Consider the following 15,887-nt stretch of genomic DNA (forward strand, 5'->3'; position numbering starts at 1 on the left):
GTGAGTAATCGAACAGAATTTTCTATTAGATAGTGTTGTCTTTAAGTGGTAATTTCAATCAAACAGGACCTATTTGCCTACATTCATAACTTTAACTATTCTAAGCGAGTAGTCGATGTGTTCAAACTTTCTATCTGGTTTTTAATGTACGTAATATATTTCAGACGGTTTCAACAATATTTTATTGGTGTTTTATCAAACAATAAGTTAAAATACCTGCTTATCTATTCAAAGTGAATACATTGAAAAGAAGTTACAATAAAATAGAAATATATTTTTCTTTTCAATATAAAAATTTCAAAAACCTAAAATTATTGAAAATAAACTAAAATAAATAATTCGACAAATTGTGAGGTTTTAGGGGTATAAAGCTAAACTCCCTTATAATAGACCCAAAAGGATTAATAAAATTTTGTAAAGAGCTGCGATCTGGATTTTAATTGGTCAAAATCTAAAATCTATCAAAATATAAAAATCTTTCTTCTAGGTTTAAGTTTATTAAAACTGTAAATAACATCAGTTATTAGGTATAAATTGAAATTTTTTGCTTAATTTATTAAAGAAATACCTTTTGAATTGTTATTAATAGTATCCATCAGATACTCGCTTAATAAGTTTTAAATTAAACGATTTATTTAATATTTTGTTAGGGTTACTCGCTTGACGCATCATTGATCTCTCTTTCAGAAATACTCGATTTTTGATAGTTTTAAGGACTATAAGACAAAAATATGTTGTAAAACACTAAGAATAACATCTGTACACAATTTCATTTAAGTTTTTGTTTAATTATCACTTCGATTTGCATTAAACAAAGGCTTAAAATAAGAGCGTCAATGATGTCCTATTCTGTTCAGCTTAATTCAAATGTTATTAAATAATTAGTAACAGCAAAACTGTACACTATTTTGTACATACTGAATAACAAAGAACGAAACAATAAATTTATCATACATTAATACTGTAATACTTCACTGTATTTCGTTTATCGCAACAAATTTATAAATATTAATGACTATGGGCATTATTAGATATTTGTATGATTCCACCTAAATATTGGGGGCACTTAAATAGAATTTATGTTCGTTCCTAGCAAACTAATGAATACTTTATATTTATCTCATGCACAAGAAACATATCTACGTTTGCGTACCAATTAACGACACGAAGTACAGAGAGATTACAAAAGGAGAATTTTGAACATTGTGAACTATTGGAATAAATGGTAAACTTATTAAGACTATTAAGTCCTTCTTTTATGAAATTCAACGCAAGAAAAGCGCACAAAGTGAATCAAACTAAAACTAGATTTAACAGTCATATTTTAAGCGTTTGTTTAAGGCAAATAAAAGTTAAAAATCAAACAAAACCTTACAGACGAATGTACATACAGATGTTATAGCTAGTGTTTTACAACGTATTGTTGCTCTATAGGCCTTGAAACTATTAAAAATCGAGTATTTTCGAAAGAGAGATCAACGATGCGTCAAGCGAGTAACCCTACCAATATATTAAATAAAGTCATTTAATCAGAAACCTTTTAAGCGACTGAGTGGCAACTATTAATGGATTAAATTGTATATAAAAAAACATTTCGCTNGTATTGCATTTCAATTGAAATTTTAAAAATTTTAATTTAGTGAGAATATTAAAGTTTAATCAATTTACTTAAAGAGAAAATTAAAAAGTATTCGCTAAAGTTTCTAAATACAAATTCAAGTTTAAGAAAAGCTATTGCCAAAATGTTAACTTTATCATTTAACTTGGCGCCAACCTAGAACCGATTCGCGACCCGCCACTGTTATGCCAGAAGAAGATATAATACACTATACCTAGTCAATAACACTTTTCACAATATTCCACTTCAGCAACACTGTTTTTCTCACCATAGCTGAAAAATCACACTAGCTGAAAAAAATATCAAATAGACCTAATGAGTGACAAGTAGACATGCATATAAAATAAAAATGCAAATACGTATGGTTTAAACTGTAAAGTGTATGTGTAAGTGTAATACAACTCCCCAAATAAGAGCGTGGACAAAACACCATGTATGCATTGAAATCAGGTAATTACAATTTTAAATGTTCTCCGTCTCCTAACATCAGATCCCTAAAAACAACAGATACGGTATTTATGTAATGTAACGGTATAGAGGACTTAAAACCAGCAGTTAATCACATAAAACCCAAGTAATAAGAATCAAAGTTTGACGTCACAGGCGCAGCACCTGTGTACGTCGGTCCCTAACACATGGAGCAACTGAGTTAAATAATAATGGACTACCAGAGGAGCCCAATAATACACTAAATTACAGTTTGTAATTTACCTTATTGGGCACAAAAATCAAATTAGCCCCAAAATAATAAAAATCAAAAATAGAAATACAAATATGGAAATATAAAAACTTGTCACTCAGATCTATTTGAAACAATATTCACTAGTGACTTACTTTGAGGCGTCGGCTAGACCTCAGTAGGGTTCACCGAAACCTTAATCTATCCAACGTCGGGTGTCCACGATATTCATCCTCTCCGTGATGAGTGAGGGTGGGGGGGGGAGAGACAAGAAATTACTTCATTATATTAGCGGTAAATCCAATCTAAATAATCATCTTCATCCGTTGTTGAATTATCTTCTTTTTTGATCTTTAAGAATGGATGCAACTGCAAATCTGGAATAAATAAACGAGTTTTAAAAACAAAACAAATAACCCCTATAATGATGCATATGTGAGAGACAAGTACATCTTTTCGATTAATTTCGGTAAATATAATTAGTTAGGTATACATTTTTGAAAAATTAGTGGATCCATTCGTAGTTGGGAACACCCTGTATCTAAAGTGAAGTTGGTGGCCTCTGTTAGTACATTAGTGTTATTTATCTCGGATACGACCTAGAGCGCGCAACCTGCAAACAGTTCGAGAGAAGTAGTGCCAGATGGCGCCGATTCAGCTGTAACCCCCAGTGCTCAAAAAATAAATTTAATTTGTCAGTACCCTCTAGCGTAAACGCAAGTAATCTTATAAATGATACAACAGCAGTATGTTACTCCATGGTCACTTTCACTATAAGATTATACGAAGATTACTTGTGATTACACTGGAGGGCATTGAAAAATAAAATTTATTTTTCTTTTTTTTTTCAGCGTCAGACAGGCGCGTATGCTTTCTTTGTTATGGGAAAACATTTCAAAAAATTGATCTGCACTAATGTTGTGTAAATAAAATTTTGTGCATTGGAATAAAATTTATTTTTCTTTTTTAATTCAGCGTCAGACAGGCGCGTATGCTTTCTTTGTTATGGGAAAACATTTCAAAAAATTGATCTGCACTAATGTTGTGTACTAAAGAAACATTTATAATTTTTGAGATTTGAAACATTGAACCAGTTCTTCGTACCTCGGATGCAGATAAGCGAAAAAAAGACAGAATATTTAAAGATTCGCGATTACCATATGGAATTACGAAAGTTGCAAGCTGTAGTAAATACCTTTTTAATTAAAAATGTAATATATACTTATAAATATTTATAATGTAAATATATTTCCTTGAAGTTTTAGTTGAGTGAATTGTAAAAACACGAGGTCATTCAATATTTTTGTTGCAATCCGAAAAAGTGTATTGTGAATGGGAAACACGACTTAATATAAAATCTACTTTGTAAAGCTTTTAGAATTTGTATTTGGTAATCTACCAAAAGTGCAATGTATGAACTATGAACTCTCTAATGGACTTCAAACTTGATTCATGTACTACTTCATTCATTTGGTTTTGCGAAAAAAAATAAATATTTAAATTTCGTTTATGTAAATAAAAACATTTGTTGAATTTGGGATACGTATTATTTTTTTACATAAGTCGTACAAAAAGCAGTAACAATAAATATATTAAATTAACACAGTAGTAAGTACAATAGCAAGCGTTAAAAGTCCGATATTAGACTATCGCCACAGGTGAAAACATAAAAATAAAAATTAACAGAAATATTGTAGAATATTGTCAAGGTGGACAAGTTTCTTGTTAACGACTTAAATACAATTTTTTATGAACCTAATTTTCACTGCATACACCTCTGTCATATAATAGGTATACGCGCAGTGACTGTTCCGAGGGGACTAATCACCTTATTTCTTATGTAATTTATTTTTAAAAAAATTTCAGCAATAAAAAAAACATTTCGCTGCAAGTAAAAAACTAATGCAATAAAAAGGTGTAACTGAACCTGTCAATGACCCGGAACTAGATGTCCAATAGGTAAATATGTTAATACGAATTTGATCTGGGTATCTGCAGTCTAACTCTGTAAGTAGAGATTGGAATTGTTAACTAAGTGCCTATTTTTAAATCATTATTTTCAAGGAAAAAACTAATATGAGCATAAGTACTTAAATTCATTTAAATATCTATTAAATTAAGCAGAATAAATACGTAAATGATGTACTTGAACAAGTTACATTTCTCGAAAATTTTTCTTTCAGAATTACGGATTAAACAACTTTTTAATTACAAAAGAAAAACCATAAATTAAATTAAATTAATTTATCTAATAATAAATATTTTTTACCTGTACATTTGACCCTTGTCTGGATTTCAGATATTGAAAACTGAACGTTACAGTTGTAGGAATGACAATAATCGTTAGCTGTGAAATTAACTACATTGTTGTCAACAACCCTTTTGCAGGTTTTATCGCCGTTATTTGAATCCTGTGCACAAACTGTAAAATCTCCATAATTGTGTCCCTTAAACTAGCAGTAAGGAACAAATCAAAAGAAACAATTACGTATATCGTCCATGTAAGTATTGTTAGTTTAAAACGTCGAAGGTTATGCGTTTTCGTGAGTAATCGAACAGAATTTTCTATTAGATAGTGTTGTCTTTAAGTGGTAATTTCAATCAAACAGGACCTATTTGCCTACATTCATAACTTTAACTATTCTAAGCGAGTAGTCGATGTGTTCAAACTTTCTATCTGGTTTTTAATGTACGTAATATATTTCAGACGGTTTCAACAATATTTTATTGGTGTTTTATCAAACAATAAGTTAAAATACCTGCTTATCTATTCAAAGTGAATACATTGAAAAGAAGTTACAATAAAATAGAAATATATTTTTCTTTTCAATATAAAAATTTCAAAAACCTAAAATTATTGAAAATAAACTAAAATAAATAATTCGACAAATTGTGAGGTTTTAGGGGTATAAAGCTAAACTCCCTTATAATAGACCCAAAAGGATTAATAAAATTTTGTAAAGAGCTGCGATCTGGATTTTAATTGGTCAAAATCTAAAATCTATCAAAATATAAAAATCTTTCTTCTAGGTTTAAGTTTATTAAAACTGTAAATAACATCAGTTATTAGGTATAAATTGAAATTTTTTGCTTAATTTATTAAAGAAATACCTTTTGAATTGTTATTAATAGTATCCATCAGATACTCGCTTAATAAGTTTTAAATTAAACGATTTATTTAATATTTTGTTAGGGTTACTCGCTTGACGCATCATTGATCTCTCTTTCAGAAATACTCGATTTTTGATAGTTTTAAGGACTATAAGACAAAAATATGTTGTAAAACACTAAGAATAACATCTGTACACAATTTCATTTAAGTTTTTGTTTAATTATCACTTCGATTTGCATTAAACAAAGGCTTAAAATAAGAGCGTCAATGATGTCCTATTCTGTTCAGCTTAATTCAAATGTTATTAAATAATTAGTAACAGCAAAACTGTACACTATTTTGTACATACTGAATAACAAAGAACGAAACAATAAATTTATCATACATTAATACTGTAATACTTCACTGTATTTCGTTTATCGCAACAAATTTATAAATATTAATGACTATGGGCATTATTAGATATTTGTATGATTCCACCTAAATATTGGGGGCACTTAAATAGAATTTATGTTCGTTCCTAGCAAACTAATGAATACTTTATATTTATCTCATGCACAAGAAACATATCTACGTTTGCGTACCAATTAACGACACGAAGTACAGAGAGATTACAAAAGGAGAATTTTGAACATTGTGAACTATTGGAATAAATGGTAAACTTATTAAGACTATTAAGTCCTTCTTTTATGAAATTCAACGCAAGAAAAGCGCACAAAGTGAATCAAACTAAAACTAGATTTAACAGTCATATTTTAAGCGTTTGTTTAAGGCAAATAAAAGTTAAAAATCAAACAAAACCTTACAGACGAATGTACATACAGATGTTATAGCTAGTGTTTTACAACGTATTGTTGCTCTATAGGCCTTGAAACTATTAAAAATCGAGTATTTTCGAAAGAGAGATCAACGATGCGTCAAGCGAGTAACTCTACCAATATATTAAATAAAGTCATTTAATCAGAAACCTTTTAAGCGACTGAGTGGCAACTATTAATGGATTAAATTGTATATAGAACATTTGACATAAATGGATAATATACTGTGTTCAATAAGTCTTCTTTTTAAGAAATTCATTACAAGTAACGAGCACTAATTAAATCAACCATTGTTTAATGCAAACAGAATTAAAAATTTAGCAAAATCTTACAGAACAATATTCATGCAATTGTTCTGGATAGTGTTTAACAACAAACTGTTGTTTTATCGGCCTTAAAACTATTAAAAATCAGGTATTTTCAAAAGAGAGATCAATGATGCGTCAAGCGAGTAACCCTAGCAGAATATTAGTAAATGAAGTCTATATTATTTCCAGTTTTAATAAACTTATAGGGAAAAGTTTAACAGGTATTGTATTGATAAAAATTTGAAAGGTAGGTAGTAAGCGGGCCATTAATAAATAATTTTATTGATTTTCTTCATTGTGTCATTTTTTTTTCTATTAAAACATCCCTAATTGATAGATTATTAAAAATTGGTTAACCGCTTTTTAACACCCCATAAACTTTTTGCGCTTTTTGCTTCGCCCTTCCTAGTAGTAAAGAAGACCATTGTCCCTTGTTGATAAGAGGATATTATCATGCCCCTGGTTTGTTTACACTAGCGTCGAATAATCACGTTCTACATTAAATACTTTCATACAAGCGACATTATTGTAACCGTAAGAACAAATAAATTAATGTCAAAGGTAGTAATAGTACTATATATAAAAGCGGTTGGCAAAAGCCAAGGTTACCCACCTTGACAAAAAAGTTGGCTCTTTTTATAAACTCGTGGCTTATTTCGTAAACAGTATTCTTGTAAGGAGTGATGTAATCCTCCATTGCAATGTGCCATTTGCTACAATAAATGTCTATAATATGTCCAGGCACGTTTGCCAGTTTCTTCGAAACTTCTGTTACCACGGATTCTATATCGTTAACAGTTGTTTTTAAAACGATGTCACCTGAATACGAATTCGCCAGTGTTTCGAATGAGGCCGAGTTATGATCCGAAGTAACGTACACCAACTTGACCTCCGGATGACTAGCTTTTATCGTATTCAAGGACAATTGTGACCATCTCAAGTCTTCGTCTGTTAACAGTGAACTCTTCGCAAACACCACAATAACAAAACCCCTTGGTTTTCTCCCAGTATTATTATTACAGTCGCTATAATTTCGATTTTGAAAATATTCAACAACACTTTCGAAGCTACGGTGCAACGAAAGGGAACTGCTTCCTGTAAGAAACGTAACGATGTTACCTTACCAGCACTAGCTCCTTTACCTCCTATTGGTACAACCAAAACTTTTTAAGCCAATCTCAGTTATAGGGACTTCAAATTTGAAACATTTATTAGGATAATAGCTTGGATTTAATTGTAGCAAAGGCTTAGTTCCTTATTTATTAATATTCGTTTAAAGCCAGCATAATTGTTAAGAAAAATCATTGTTAATATGAATTAAACATTTATATGCCATCAGCCAACTAATTTACAGAGTCGTATGGAAAAGTTCAAACGGCCATACGACGCTTGTAAACGTTAGCACTTTTGACCTTTTATTGCAAGGTCAAAAGGGGAATGATCGCAAAAAGCGTTTTATCCAGCAATACAATACAGTCCTTGCACAAAACCAATGAGCTGTTTTCTAAATTAGGTAATTAAGAAATTAAATAATTAGGAGCTTTCTTACTCGTTAATGCGAAATTGTTAAGCTGTGAAAATAATTCCAAAACACTTTCGGATACGTTAGCCATCCAGGTACCGCTTTGACCATAAATCACCCCCAAGTGGGTTCCATAGTACGAAACGTCCAGTTCTTGAACTAAAAGACTTTTATAGGATGGTTACAGGACAATGCCACACGATCTTCTAATGGATACGTGATACATACCCTATAATTTTTAGAAGTTCATATTCTGACCACGTTTCGTCAAAAATAGTTATCACATCAAGTGACGACCAAAGTTGTCTTTCTGTATCACATTTATCGTACCCTTCAAACGCTTTTTCTACATAAATGAGTCTATGACTAACAACTGTAAAAAGCTTCGACAAGTAATTATATATCTTACCGTAATTGTTTAAGAAAGTGTCCACAACTACAGATGTAAAATTGTCTATTGTATTTTCAAATAAAAGTTGATTGGATAACCCTATTTCCTGAAGCAGTTTGGCAATAGCACTGACCTAAAAAAAGCTTTTCAAAGCTAGTATTCTTTTTTATTGGTATTCACTCAGTATTACTTGACCCTTTAAAAAATTACTGTCATCGAATTGTTCCTTTGCCAATCCTCTTCTTTTGCAAGCTTTGTATGAAACATTGTATGATACTCCCCTGGGAGAATAATACATGTCTAATATTTGAGATAATCGGGTTCTGGAAAGAATGGACGTCCACGACGCTACCTTGCTAGCCAATATTAAACCTATTTTTAAAGACATTGTTAAATACCAGTAGTCTCGAGTTCAGTAGTTTTGAAAGGAATACAGAACACTTTTGGGACCATTCGGGGGTCGCAGGAGATATTAGAATGTATAGGAGAACAGAAGTTCCTATGGAAGACAATGGGGAATAGGAGAGATAGATTGGTAAGACACTATTAGAGACATATTAGATGCAGAAACAGGAGTTATGATAAGTAGAGGTAGATCTAAATTAGATTACTGTTCACAAATAGTTTAGGATGTGGGATGTTCTAGTATTAGGGAAAAAATTGGCGGACCACAAATTGAATCAAGTGTTTCTTTAAGGCAAATAGAATTAAAAATTTAACAAAACCTTATACAATAATGTACAAACAGATGTTATAGCTGGTGTTTCACAACGTAGTTATGCATTATCTGCCTTAAAACTATTAAAAATCGACTATTTTCAAAAGAGAGGTCAATGATGCGTCAAGCGAGTAACCCTAGCAAAATGTTAAATAAAATTGTTTAATCAGCAATTTATTAGGCGACTGTATTACTACCATTAATAGATTGAGTTGTAAAACTTTTGAGGTAAATACAGAGCCTATTATGTTTAGTAAGTCTTTTTCTTAGAGTATTCGTTACAAGTAAAAAGCACCAATTGAATGAAGCTTTGTTTGATGCAAATTGAATTAAAAATTTAACAAACCCTTACAGAAGAATGTACAAACAGATGTTCTAGCTAGTGTTTTACTACATAGTGTTGCAGTAACAGCCTTAAAACTATTAAAAATCGAGTATTTTCAAAAAAGAGATCAATGATGCGTCAAGCGAGTAACCCTACCAGTATATTAAACAAAGTCATTTGGCTATCTGTGCCCCTCTTAACTCCTGCTTTTACTTCAACGTAATCACGACCGAAGACTTTGAAGGGGTCATATTAACAGTAGAATATGTTGAGCAAATGAGAATTTATTACACAAAAAAGATATGAGAAATTAAATATAATATTATAAGTGAAAAATCGAACTCTGAATAAATATTTAGAAAAAATAAATTTGGGTAGAAAATAGACCTCGTCGTTGTCTGATGTTTCTTGACATTAAGATTTTTTGGAGTTTATTAATTTCACGTGTACGATTTTAAGGGATCATGACCCCTACTACCCCAGCCCGTACTCCACATTTTTAAGCATACACCTTTAACAATCTTTTTTTAATTTAGAATAATTACGTAATTTATGAACAGCCCCTAATAGGGTTCTGTACAACTCTATTAAATTGTTATAAGGAAAAATAATTGAAAAGGACCTTCTTAAATTAATATATTTTGTAATACTGTTTTTTAAAGTAATAGTACTTGCCATCTATGCCTCCTAGAAGTTCGGATCTGGTAAAATCATAGTTAATGTCGTCCAAATAGAATATTCTTGGTAGCATAGTGTTATTCCAAGTTCCCGGTGTTCCGATTATGGGGGGATTTACAGCTTGCAATATGACAACTTCTCCCAAATCACCAGCTACAGTTGAAGTCCAAATATTACTTATATTTCTGCTTAAAACTGTGCTACTGTAATCAATTTCGGACTCGGTTTTGTTCTGATGAATTTGCATCGTACTCATAATTTGTTGAAAGGGTAAATTGGATGTTTCAAGCGCTGCAGCGACTCCAGCGATTATAATCCCTGGCGATACTGTACCCCACTTAGTATATATTACCCCCTTTTCAATCGGACACGAACTAGTTTGTGAAATACTAAAAATAATTAAAGAAATCGCGTAAAAATCATTAATTCAATTTACTCATGTAAAAAAAGTCTTTATCGTATGTGACATTATTACTTTTGGAGTGTACCTCGCAGGGGTGAGTTTGAGGGTTCAAAGTTAACTCAAAAAACTAGCTATGGGTTAAAAAGATTGAAGAAGTATCACTGTTCAATTCCAAACGAGTATTTATTAAAACTTGGATTTTTTATATTATACTAAGCTTTTTTTTTTAGGTNCCAGTATTACCCTCTGCATACACCTATGGTTGTTGTAAGTTATTTTTAATACGAGTGACTAATAAAATAATATGTAAATTATGTACATGTAAATTGTATATACAACAATAACTATTCGTAAACATTTATTTAAATGAGTATGCATCTGAAATAAAAAGGCAATATTGTAAGTGTCTATGAATAATAAATTAACATTTAAGTATACGCAAATAGGTGAAAGTACGCAGTTTTGTTACTATTAATAAATATTGAATAAATAGCAACTACCTACCTATGAAGCAATGCATTTGATAGTACTCTCATGTTTAACGTATTTCCTTCGTCAAATTCTAATTTTCTAATAAGTTCTATAAAAGTTTGAATAGTTAATGGAGGCTTTGGAAAATTTTCTGCGTAACTCGATTGATAACATTTCAATAAATTCGAAGGAATGTAGGATGAAATTTGATCAGAAACTGATAGCAAACTACCTAAAAAAAATTAAAATGGGTTAAAAGTTTTTACCTTTTCCATTAGTTTACCAAAACAAAAAAATAAGACAACGTGCTTCATTCTTTTCTGACTTACACAAAAAAACTCGATTTAGGTGATGCTTGATTACTCATAATAAACAAAATTTACATTAGTGATAAAAGACAAATTGATAAGATAAGTCTACCCTACCAATGCAATATCTATCCATGTTGATACTAAGTAAATACACATCTTTTTACGCAACAAAAAAGTGAAATAAAGCACTTTTAATGAATGAAACTGATTTTTCAAGAATTATTTTAGTATTGTTTCTGGTAATTTAAACAACAAGCTATTTTACTACAAGTTCGTAAATATTTACGTCTATTGTGTGAAGACGAATCTTGGAATTTTATATTTTGTTTAAAACAGTTACATACTCATGAATTCTTAAAAGCAGTATAAAATTCATTAAATTTTGTAATGATTTTCTGTTTTCGAATTCCCGCCTTTATAGTTTTTATAGTAATATCTGTGGACGTCGTCCACTGAGCATCTATGAATCCAGTAGCTAATTTCATTCCGATTGTCTAATTTCACACTTATTGTTTAAAAGTCTAACCTTAATTTTCAATAAGAAGAAATTTAAAATTCTACTTGTTTTTACACAGTTTAAATGTTATTTTAGCTTATATTATGTCTCGGTGTAGTTCAGAAAATGCTAAAAACAATAAAAATAAAATTACTAAAAGAAGTCCATCTGTTGCAGAGATAAAGATTGAAATTAGAAAAGTAAGTGGTTCTATAAAGTTTAATCAAATATCTGAGTAAATTTTTACATCTTTTAAGCAATTTAAAGAACGATTACGAAGCTTGAGAGACAATGCGTTGGATAAGAAAAGAATTTTGTTAGAAGATTTTACAATGTTTGAGCTGAAAGAGCGTTTGCTAGAATCCTTTGATTATCCTGATAACACAGACATGCTTACAGCCTTTGAAGAAATTGAAGAAGAAATTAAAAACGAATGTAATATACAACAAGCTCAGCAGTATCAAAATGATCTAGAAAATGAAGCAAATTACCTTGTTAGTAATTCAATGGAGCCATGTATTGTATGTGATACATTGACTGTCCCAAATAGCAATGAAACTAATGTTATTTGTTTATTATGTACCAAAAATTATTTTAATTCTAATGAATTGTAGGTGTATGTTCCATTCTGACCACAATATATTTTTTATACTATATACCTGATGAATTATTGCATATTGCAGTATACTTTAATTTCTTAATTATTGCAAATAAAATTCATAGTAAAAAATTAGGGTATTTATTGATAATTACTTCTTGTGAATTACAGTGGAAGAGGTACAATTATACTAGTAGATTATGTAATTTAGAAATTAATGTTTTACACTTCACTTTTTGACAAATAGGCAAATTAATTGTTTACAATAGAAAAATAATAGTGTTCGTTTGAAGTAGCATTACAACTACTTCTTGCCTAACAAGTTACACATTAAATAAAATAATTTAATTATATCTACTAACTATCAAAAAACAATATCTTTTTCCCTCACATTTGAACATTTAATCTCGAATTTATAGTTAATTTAACATTTAAGCTTTACATTAAATCCCATTTTTAACAACCATTTAGTAATAATTTCTGTATGGTCTAAGTTCAAAAATATACATTATAACATCTGCACATTTAGCTATTAAAAGAATTATTTTAGACAATTCACAATGTACACTTACCAATTACAATCTTGTTTTTGAAATTTATCCATCTTTATTATTTTGCCAATTACCAATTTGTACTTTTATTATAACTCATTGGCTACTAAACTGATTTTTATTAATTTCATCAAACAAAGAAAGCACACAATTACCTTATCCATAAGTACTACAAATAACAGACAATTTTGTACAGAAAAATGAATTTTAGTAGTTAAATCCATCTGAAAATTATGCAAGAAACAGTAGCAAAACCTCTAAATGTCAATTTGTAACCACTGCATTGCTAAGTTCACTGAATTGGAATAAAATTAAAAGTATACAAAATTTAATTCTCATATGGATATAACTATTTATTTTCATTTATATACAGCTGCCTAAAACCAAATACTTAATAGTTATACATCCACATTATCAATAATTTGAACTTTTTTTGGCTCTGGATGGGAATAAAACGACTGCATAATTATTTCTCTCAAGAAACGTTTTAACCCGCAACTTTATAATTTTAGATATCGCCATTCTACTAATGTTATAATTAAATATGAAATACCGCGTATTATAATTTCTAAATTACACATAGACATACGACCATAATCTAGAGAATGAATGAGAAATTTATCATTTTATCACAGCTGTAACATAAAGAAAATGTTAGTTTTTGCAAGAACTGTCCCAAATTCATTAAATAAATAAAAATGAAATAGCTCTCTTAACAAACAACTTATTAATGATACAAAAAAAAAACTAAACGCTAACAACTCCAAAATTATATAATGCAATATTTATGACTTTCTCATGGAAAGCATAGTATTAATTTCCCAAATAATTCTACGTAAATGATCTATTACTTCTTTGAGTTGCCTGTTTTTCAAAACTACCTGCTCCATAACATCCTTACTCTCTTCACAGGCAAGTCTATAAGACTCGTGGTTTTTCTTTTCCTCATGTTTAGGGTCAATTTCGTCCTTATAAGGAATTAAACTTTCAATATGAGTGTATTCCATTCCTTGCAGTTGACAATTTTCATTGCACTTTTCATATATCAGACGAAGCCTTTTGAAGAGGACACGGATTGTACGAAGTTGTTCTTGCACTTTCACTTTTTTCTCGTTACTTGTATTAGTACCCTGTGGAGTACCATTTGGAGGCTGCAATTGTACATACAGAAATGATTATTGTACTTTATATATATTGCATAAAATGTTTTGTTCTTCCAATTTCTTTTTACCTGGATGGTTTTTAGTGTTTGGAAGACTTCCTGTGTTCTGCTAACTATATCCTGAACAGTTTCTTGACCAATGCGACAGAGAGAGGCTGTATTAAATTCTTTTGACTGTTGTTGCTGTTGTTGCTGCTGCTGCTGCTGTTGTTGTTGCTGCTGCTGCTGCTGTTGTTGTTGTTGTTGTTGTTGCTGATGTTGCTGCTGCTGCTGCTGCTGTTGTTGCTGCTGTTGTTGTTGTTGTGGTACTACAGGTGGTGTGGGAACTACAGGAGGTTGTTGTAGTACTTGTTGTTGTTGCATGGTATGATGCTGCAAAGCACCTAAATCAAATAATAGTTTAATCACCACATATTTAAATTCATAATGATATTGTTTGCATTTAACTTACCAGTTCCTTGGATTTGCAATGGACTTTGGTGTGGTACCATCTGAGTGTTAGAATTCATGTTATATTGTTGTCCTAACTGACCAATAATAGGACTATTAACAGGCATATTTGGATTTATTTGATTATTTAATGATGTAGGCATTTGGGGAACCATTTGGCTTCCAATCTGAGGTCCCATTTGGGGACCCAATTGATTCCCTATTTGAGGAGCCATTTGAGTACCCATTTGTGGCCCAATCTGATTGCTCATTTGAGGTCCCATCTGTCCAGACATTTGTACTGGCATTTGACTACCCAACTGACTTGTCAACTGGTTCTGTATGCCCCCCATTTGGTTTTGCATTGAATTTCCTCCAAATTGTGAACGCATACCTGCTTGTGCATTAGTTAAATTTGGTAAAAAATGATGAGGAGGACCAGACATCTTGATTAGTTATTTTCAGCTAAAACTATTTACATAAATAAGGTAAAAACGCATATACACCAAAGCTTACATTGCACACTAGAACACAACACAATAACAAGAAAATTTCTACAAATCAAAAGGATGCAGCAATTTTTGATGGAAGCATATTATAATCAAATAGAGACGTTATTTTTTATGAATATATTTCAATTTGTTGCTCTTTTAAGTAAATTCGGCGCATTCTGTGGCCGATCACTGCCGACCACTTTTTTGAGGTTATTCAACTTTTTTATGAGCTTTATAGGTTAAAAAATTTGATAATGTCTAAAGTATGCTCGAAATGGAAATTAGTTTCTTAATTCATCCAAATTATCAATTTAATAATTATTTATTAGGGATTATCACAAAATTAAATTTAGGCCGCCTGAAAAAGAGGGAAGTGTTTAAACATAAATAATAAAACGTACAATTTTTTTGTATTTTTAAAAAGTACAAAAATTAAAAAATGTTTTCATTTCAATTAAATATCGATATAATAAATAGAGCAATAGTCATGAAATTCTTAGTAATTGATAACAATATTAAATTGATTTAGTAATACATAATTTTTAAATTTATTTTAGATCTGTGGTTGCTACTGAACTTCTATGATATTAACCCTTGATGAATTTAATAAACGTTTCATCGATGTAAGTTGATGTAAGTACGGAATCTATAATCTATAATGTTGTCTTTGTATCGGCACTCCCTTGTTTAGCAAATTAAAAAGTAATAATCATGAATGAAGGTGCTGTTGAGAACAAATTAGGTAGAGAAACAATGCAAAGAAATAGGTGAGAGAAAACCAAGAAGCCCGATTCGGCATGTTT

General features: G+C 30.5%; 2 protein-coding genes and 2 long non-coding RNA genes across 5 annotated transcripts; 1 reads left to right on the plus strand and 3 right to left on the minus strand.

The window, feature by feature from the left end:
- Positions 1-3,827: 3,827 nt before the first annotated feature.
- LOC108741255 lies at positions 3,828-10,593 on the minus strand (the record flags this gene model as incomplete). The annotated part of the gene is made up of 8 exons (XM_018475983.2): positions 3,828-4,302; positions 4,567-4,750; positions 7,149-7,630; positions 8,085-8,224; positions 8,286-8,403; positions 8,467-8,581; positions 8,639-8,820; positions 10,167-10,593. Coding segments are annotated over 8 exons (1,791 nt in total), but the record flags the coding sequence as incomplete, so codon positions are not given.
- A 226-nt stretch (positions 10,594-10,819) lies between these two features.
- On the minus strand, positions 10,820-11,464 carry LOC108741285. The gene is made up of 3 exons (XR_001938485.2): positions 11,327-11,464; positions 11,077-11,275; positions 10,820-10,950 (listed from the first exon to the last, which is right to left on the minus strand). It is a non-coding gene; the product is annotated as an uncharacterized LOC108741285 (long non-coding RNA).
- A 357-nt stretch (positions 11,465-11,821) lies between these two features.
- LOC108741294 lies at positions 11,822-12,261 on the plus strand. The gene is made up of 2 exons (XR_001938488.2): positions 11,822-12,050; positions 12,108-12,261. It is a non-coding gene; the product is annotated as an uncharacterized LOC108741294 (long non-coding RNA).
- A 312-nt stretch (positions 12,262-12,573) lies between these two features.
- Positions 12,574-15,304, minus strand: LOC112904920 (mediator of RNA polymerase II transcription subunit 30-like). 2 transcript variants are annotated; one of them, XM_025976180.1, is made up of 4 exons: positions 15,107-15,304; positions 14,613-15,055; positions 14,231-14,544; positions 12,574-14,150 (listed from the first exon to the last, which is right to left on the minus strand). In XM_025976180.1, the coding sequence occupies exons 2-4, from the start codon at positions 15,034-15,036 to the stop codon at positions 13,785-13,787; spliced, it is 1,104 nt and encodes a 367-aa protein (XP_025831965.1). In that variant the 5' UTR covers positions 15,037-15,055; positions 15,107-15,304; the 3' UTR covers positions 12,574-13,784. The 2 variants fall into 2 exon arrangements, with proteins under 2 accessions (XP_025831965.1, XP_025831966.1); XM_025976181.1 differs by having other exon boundaries at positions 14,613-15,061.
- Between the last annotated feature and the right edge of the window lie 583 nt (positions 15,305-15,887).

This window comes from Agrilus planipennis, unplaced genomic scaffold (genome assembly GCF_000699045.2).
Source record: "Agrilus planipennis isolate EAB-ADULT unplaced genomic scaffold, Apla_2.0 scaffold199, whole genome shotgun sequence".
Classification (NCBI taxonomy): domain Eukaryota; kingdom Metazoa; phylum Arthropoda; class Insecta; order Coleoptera; family Buprestidae; genus Agrilus; species Agrilus planipennis.

Excerpts from the sequence above, each read along its gene's own strand:
- LOC112904920 (XM_025976180.1), bottom strand. The coding sequence starts at position 15,036 with ATGTCTGGTCCTCCTCATCATTTTTTACCAAATTTAACTAATGCACAA. Across the intron at positions 14,545-14,612 it reads ATTGCAAATCCAAGGAACTG|GTGCTTTGCAGCATCATACC; the intron begins GTAAGTTAAATG and ends TATTTGATTTAG. Across the intron at positions 14,151-14,230 it reads AAACACTAAAAACCATCCAG|CCTCCAAATGGTACTCCACA; the intron begins GTAAAAAGAAAT and ends GTACAATTGCAG.